Source organism: Corvus brachyrhynchos, unplaced genomic scaffold (assembly GCF_000691975.1).
Source record: "Corvus brachyrhynchos isolate BGI_N302 unplaced genomic scaffold, ASM69197v1 scaffold61, whole genome shotgun sequence".
NCBI classification, from domain to species: Eukaryota; Metazoa; Chordata; class Aves; order Passeriformes; family Corvidae; genus Corvus; species Corvus brachyrhynchos.
This window is the reverse complement of record NW_008236478.1, coordinates 2,540,117-2,546,462: the sequence shown is the minus strand read 5'-3', so window position 1 is coordinate 2,546,462 and position 6,346 is coordinate 2,540,117. Positions and strand designations below refer to the sequence as shown.

Below are 6,346 nucleotides of genomic sequence, written 5' to 3'. Positions count from 1 at the left end.
TGCTGCAACAGCCTTTGGTAGCTGGGGAGGATCATGATCTGCAGCTGCTTAGCTTTGAGATAAGTTTCTATATTTGGAATCCTTCTCCTGAATTTGCTTGGGGGCTGTTGTCATAACCTTGAGCTGAATTTAGTTTGTTGATCCCAGCATGCAGCCTATCTGAGGTGTCCCACCGAGGTTACCATGTAGCTTTTGCATTACCCTGGCTGCTTGCCCCAGGAAAGGCTAGGTGGTCTTTGGGGTCTGTCTCTCTACCTCTTCCTGTCTGGAACTTGGTTAGTGGGAACCTGTGCAAAGCTTTATTTTGGCTAAAGGGCATATTAGCCCCTAGTGGACTAGGACACCCCCAGTGCTTGCTTTTTTCAAATCCAATCTACTCCTGTTTTAAAATCTCCACCCACAGTGCTCCCATCAGATCCTGCCTGCCTGCATCCCACATCCATCCTGAAAACACACTCACTGGAGGGCCCTGTGTGCAAGTCCCACGCTATGTTGGTGTTCCTGAGGGAAGCCACATCTATACTGGAGCACAGAAGACACACATACTATCCCGGTGTAATGTTCAAAGCACAGACATTAGCCAGGCTAGGATCATGGTGAAAATGAGAGCTACAGATTGTGTCTCTGTTAATGTTGCTGCTCTGGTATAATCCTGTAAGAGTTTTTTTCAAGCACAGTTTTGTCAGTCAAGGATCCCACCAAGGCAAGCATGACATAGGTGGAGCTGTCGCTTTAGGCATGTTCTGCATAGCTCTAGTAGCAGAGCAGAGACCGCATGGGATCACAGTCCCAATGTGGTCCCTTTTGGTTTAAGCCAGTCCTAAGCTATTCTCTATGTGCAGGAGCTCCGAAAATCAAGGGAAGTACGAGCTTTATTACAGCATGGTTTGAATGTCATGTCTAGGACCCAGTGAAGGATACTGATGAAATGTAGCCTGGCCCCTCTGCTTATAGTCCCTTTGACAAGCTGCTGATGAGTCAAAATACCTGCTTTTTAATAATGACTTCTTCTTCACCTCTAGGGAAGATGCATAAACTTCACTCGTGTGAAATCGGATGGAACCTCTGCCCCTCACAGCCCACCACCGAAGCTGTCAGGGCGTGACAATGCTCCCCTCAACAATGCTCCAAGGAATCCTTCCTCGCCTGTATCTCTGCAACCCCCTTCCAGGCAGCCACCTCCTGGACCGCCTCCTTCCCGAGCCCCTCCTGGACCTCCTCCTTCGCGCCCGCCCCCGCATCCCATGGCTTAGAGTGCAGCAAGACCTGATTGACAAAACATGTCTCTTTGCTGAACACAGCATATTTATTGAGTATTGGTTTACAGTTATCAGAATTTGTTGCTGGTCAGCAAAAAGAAAAAAAAAAAGGAAAAAAGAAGAAAAAAATATTGCCAAGTGTCAATTTTAGTGTATGAATATATTTATACCACACGTGCTGAGTAAACATTCAGTGGATAGATTCAGAGCTATGGGGTATAGAAACAAACCAAAATGATCATCTAGATACAGTAGCAGCTTTTGTGTGTATACATTTGAAGATCTATTTAGATATGACATTGTCTGACTTGGTATGTCAGATCATTCACTAATAACTTTAGCCGGTACTCGTGCATCAGTGGCTTTGATAGCTGCCACCTGCAAGTTGGTTCAACATAGTTCATTGAGGAATTTGCTTTCTTTTCCCCAACAGTACTGCATCCAGATGTTAATATGGATCAACAATTGCAAAGATAACTTTCTGCCTTTTGTTCTGCAGGTGGAATTTCCATGGAAGTTTTGAGAAGCCTATAACAATAATGTGCTAACATGAGACTATGTGCCAATAATCTAGCTCAATGATCTATCATAGAAGAGGGATATATTTTTTTTACCTGGAAAAATCAGTTTTGAGCCTGCCATCTCTGCATATGTTTAGACTTGGTTGCATAGGATAACCACTGAAGGTGAGATACTCTTATCTAGAAATTCAGACTTTGTACAAGACTTGGGTTCAGATTTGTCCAAAGTTCAGAGGAATTTTGAGAAAAAGATTTTAGCTAGGTGTTTAGTTTTCATTTACAGAAAGCGTAGTCCAAAATGAAGCAAACATACACAGAATTTGAGCGTAGACACTGTAGTAAGCAAACAGCATGTATTGTTTATATCAGCAGCATTGAGGGACTGATTCTGTTGCTATTTGATTGGATAAATTTCCTTTTGATCTTACTGCCAGGAAGAATTCGATCCTTTTGTGATTCAAACATAAATTCCTCTTTGAGCAGCTCTTTCTTTAGACAGTACAGATCCCACTAATATGTAACCCTGCAGTCTACCTGTGGCTGAGAGGCATGGTGTGAAGAGTAAGAGCTTTTATCCCTGTTTTATATGCTTGGCTGCTCTCCCATGACCTCAATTCTGGGTGTCATCAGAAAGCGATGGGAGCGCCCATACAGAGGTGGGAATTTATGACGCGGGACTGTGGGTCAGCCCATTATTAGTGTTCATTTAGCAATACCTGAGTGGGTTGTGCCCAGAGCATTCCCTAGTGAATCAAAATAATACCTGAGCTTGCTTTTTCTCCACCACTACCTATTGTATTGGAGAAGAAACCTGTGCTGGTCTGCTTTGGCACTGGCTGTGTTTTTAGGATAGTTGTAGAAATAATGATATGTTGCGTTATGACAGAGCATATACCTATTTCTCCATCTGTGTGTGGGTGTGTAACACATCACAGTAGTTATTGGCACGTAAGTCTAAGATAAAACATTAACTGTATTGTGCAGTTGCTCCAGATTTAAGATGATCTCATGCAGTTGTTACAGGCATATAAAGTTGTACTGGTACAAACAGAAATCAAGCTTAATGTTTCCAGTGGAAGGCCCACTTGCAGAACACCACCAAGCTCTCATCAGTCTATGCTGATCACTGTGACATGCCGTGTGTATGCAGCTGAGGCTGTCAAACATAACTCAGAAGAACCACAGAGCCTCTTTCTCCTCTTGCACTGCTCTGCTCTCTTGAGCTTAGCTCTTACCTCATGTATATTGGTGCAGGTAGTGGAATCATGGTCGTGAGTGCCAGCTGGCCTTGGAGCTGTTCATAATTTAGGCCTGAGCCAGCAAAGCACTTCTGCATGGGTTAAAATGTCCTGCAGGTCAAGAGAAACTTCCTTATGCCCAAGTACTTTGCTGACCTGTGACTTCATTGTGATCAGAAAGGAGAATTGGGATGCACTCAACCCTATCCTCATTCTTTTTAGACACTTGAATAGGGTCTGCATAATTTGGTTACTAAGAATGAATTTCTGCTTGGAAGGGAAAGAAGAGTGTGCGTATGTGTGTGTGTGTGCCTGTGTTTGTGTGTGGGAACTGTGTAGGGTTTTGTTTCGTTTCTCTTGCTTTACAAAAATTGCTTGAGAGTTGCATTCCTATGAATGGAAAGGCCTTTTGCAGCCAGTGTGACACACAGTCATCACTTATCTCTGTTTCTTTCAATTGAAAGGTGAAAGTAAAACAAGTCCAATTTTCCACTACAGTTCTGGTGAAACTCTGCTTTTGACCCCAGTGAAAGGAACTGGATGACTGCAGTGAGAGGGCAGGGGGAAGGGTGGGGGAAGGTGCTTCACAAGCAGAGATCACAGATGGACATTATGTTGGTAATATGGAAACCCTGGAATAACCTTGCTGGGTCTAAGACCGTTTGTAATGTGTGTGTACAGTGAACCTAACAGCTTCTCACGTTGGTTGTATAAGAATAATTAGCCAGCAAATGCTAACTAGAAATTGAAATAGCAGAGGGCAATAAAACCAATTCCCACACTGGGACAAAACAGGGCATTAAAGCTTTAGCTGCTTGTGCGACTGGGGAAGACCACTGCTCTGTAGATGCCAAGTCTCTTATCAGCAGGCAGCAGTGAGATTGAAGCAGTGACTTGGTGGGTCAAGAGTTAACTTTAGCTAATGAAAAAGCAGATTTTGTCTTGTCTTGCACCTGTACAGATCTTGGGAGGGGTGAGTAGGGTTGACTATTTACTGTGATGTTAATGTTGGTAGAATCTGAATCACTGCCAGTGTCAATGGAGGTGTTGGCTTAGGGAGGGCTTCTCACAGTCACACATCCAACATTCCTGTTGTTTGCAGTTGAGGAGAATATTCTTCTTTGCTGGAATAGACAGTCTTGCAGAGATAACACATACTAACAATTCTGCACAACTTGCAAGTGCAGCAGAAATAGGAACAGTTTAGGCTTTGCCAAATCCCAGGTGAAGATTCATGTACGATAAAGCAGGAACCACCATGGATTTGAGAATTAGATTTGCCATAAATGGAATTTCCTGCATTCTCACTGTAAAAAAATAAAGCATTTGGTGTGTAACTCAAGTTTTGGCTGCAGCCTCCGTGACAGGGGCACTACAGATTTAGTTTGCCAGTAAAGCAGGAAGAGAAGGTGAACTTTTTTGCCTTAAACTGAATTGCCTTTGCAACGGTGGGAGCAGTGAATGTGCTGCACTGGCTACATAAAGGCCTTTGGTTGTATAGAAATGTACCTGTTTGCAGCGATCTCAGGCACTGTAACAGCACAGTAGGAGAAACTGGTTGCTATTTTATCATCTGTTGAGCTTGATCCTTACCTGGAATAAATCAAAATAGGCCAGCTGAAATCAAGGCACTAATATTGGTGTCCATCAGCTGAGAACTGTTTCAAAATAAATGAAGGGACAAGATCCCTCTAGCTGGCTCGATGTTTCAATGGTTTTTTTGGCACTCTTGTATATGTCAATTGTGATTACAGTAGTTACACTGCTAACAAATGTTCTCATGTGGGAGGGTTCCCATGTATTTTCCAGTATGTAGCATTATTTGACACTTGCAAAAAGTGAATATCTAATGCTTCCCCAAATCCTAGAGGAAAATGTGGATTCATGGGCCCTTGGGCTCACACTTAGTACAGATGTGAAATGACACAAGGTGCAAAGCAGCGGGGAGGGAAACTCTATGTGTTTAAACCTGATTCAGAACCACATTGACCAAAGCATATTTACAGCCATCTTTCAACCTCAGTGCATGTGTTGCCATCTGCGGGAGTAGCCTGCAGAGCAAACGGTCCTAAATAGAAAAAGAAAAAAAAAAAAAAGGAAAAGAATCAGCTTCTCGTGTGAAAGAGTAAGCATAACAATGAATGACATTATTTCCTGAACTGTACCAGTTCAAATGCATGTGCACCTGGTGCTCCTAATGCTTTTTACTCCTGTTGGTCTTCAGACAACATGATCAGTAACATACTTTCTCTCTTTAATCGTTGCTGGTTTTATTGTTGTTACTTTGTTTTGTTGTGGTTTGTTTGGGTTTTTTTAAAGAAACATTTCACTGAGAAAACAGCCCTACTTCTGTAAATATAGAGTTTAATTTGGAGGAGACAGCACACTTCTGGATGTTACTGCTGGACAGTTATTTATTAAAAGGGGCTCAAGGTGAATAAATAGAGGTGGCTCAGGATACATGCATGCAAGTGTGATAATGCAGTATAGCATTTTCAGTTCTCTGTAGTTTTGGGGTAAGGGGAATTTTTGGGTCATCCTAGTTTTTGTAGAAGTTTGTTACTGGTATACTTTTGAATAATGCAGTAGAGATTCCTAACGTATAACAGTGCTTGAAAAAATGTGTAGATTACAATAGAATTTTCATTTGGGGGATGAGGAGAAGGGTAGTGAGGGAGAAATGTTTTAGGAAATGTTTCAGTTTTTACGGGGAAAAAATGTACTGTACTCAATTTTTAATTTTTTTGTTTGTTTAGAAAGATGTGGGTTTTTCGGAAACAGTGGGGGTGTGGGCTGATACACAGCTGGGGCATGGAGATGAGGGACAGAGGAGGTGGTAAGACTTTTGAGGGATAAAGAAGCTTTACATGGGGTGTGGGTTTGTTACTGGTACATGTGGTACAAATTTCTCTAACTGACATGCTGCTTCCGTGTTATAATCGCGTAACTTTCTGCGTTTTAGGGCGTGCTCTGTTTTTCTGAGAAAACCTTGCAAATGTAATGCCTGCATGCAAATGTGGGAGATGTAGACAAAATCTTATAATCTAACATAATGTAGTCTTAATGGCTTCAGAATCAACAATAAAAGTGCTTACTGGTTAAACACTACAAAGAATTTCATTGCAGGGTCATTTTAAGAGGGGATCTTAAAATGGGTATCTTCTTTCTAATCAGCTCAGCCATGTAATGGTCAGGAGAAAAATGTGGAGTTGGACTGTCAGAATTACCACTCTCGACTTGCTGCTAATTTAATTAGAGACAAGGGTATGTTCTGTGCCTCAGTTTCATGTTTCTAGGCTGAGAATTTTGATCTTTGCCTAATTCAAAG

General features: G+C 42.1%; 1 protein-coding gene across 1 annotated transcript in view; it reads left to right on the top strand.

Annotated features, from left to right (window-relative positions):
* ANTXRL (anthrax toxin receptor-like) overlaps positions 1-5,150 on the top strand; it is a 57,004-nt gene extending 51,854 nt beyond the window's left edge. Inside the window, exon 18 of the mRNA XM_008643889.2 lies at positions 1,023-5,150. Coding sequence (XP_008642111.2) covers positions 1,023-1,253 — 231 coding nt within the window. The 3' untranslated portion in view covers positions 1,254-5,150. The remainder of the gene's footprint in view (positions 1-1,022) is intronic.
* The last annotated feature ends 1,196 nt before the right edge of the window (positions 5,151-6,346 follow it).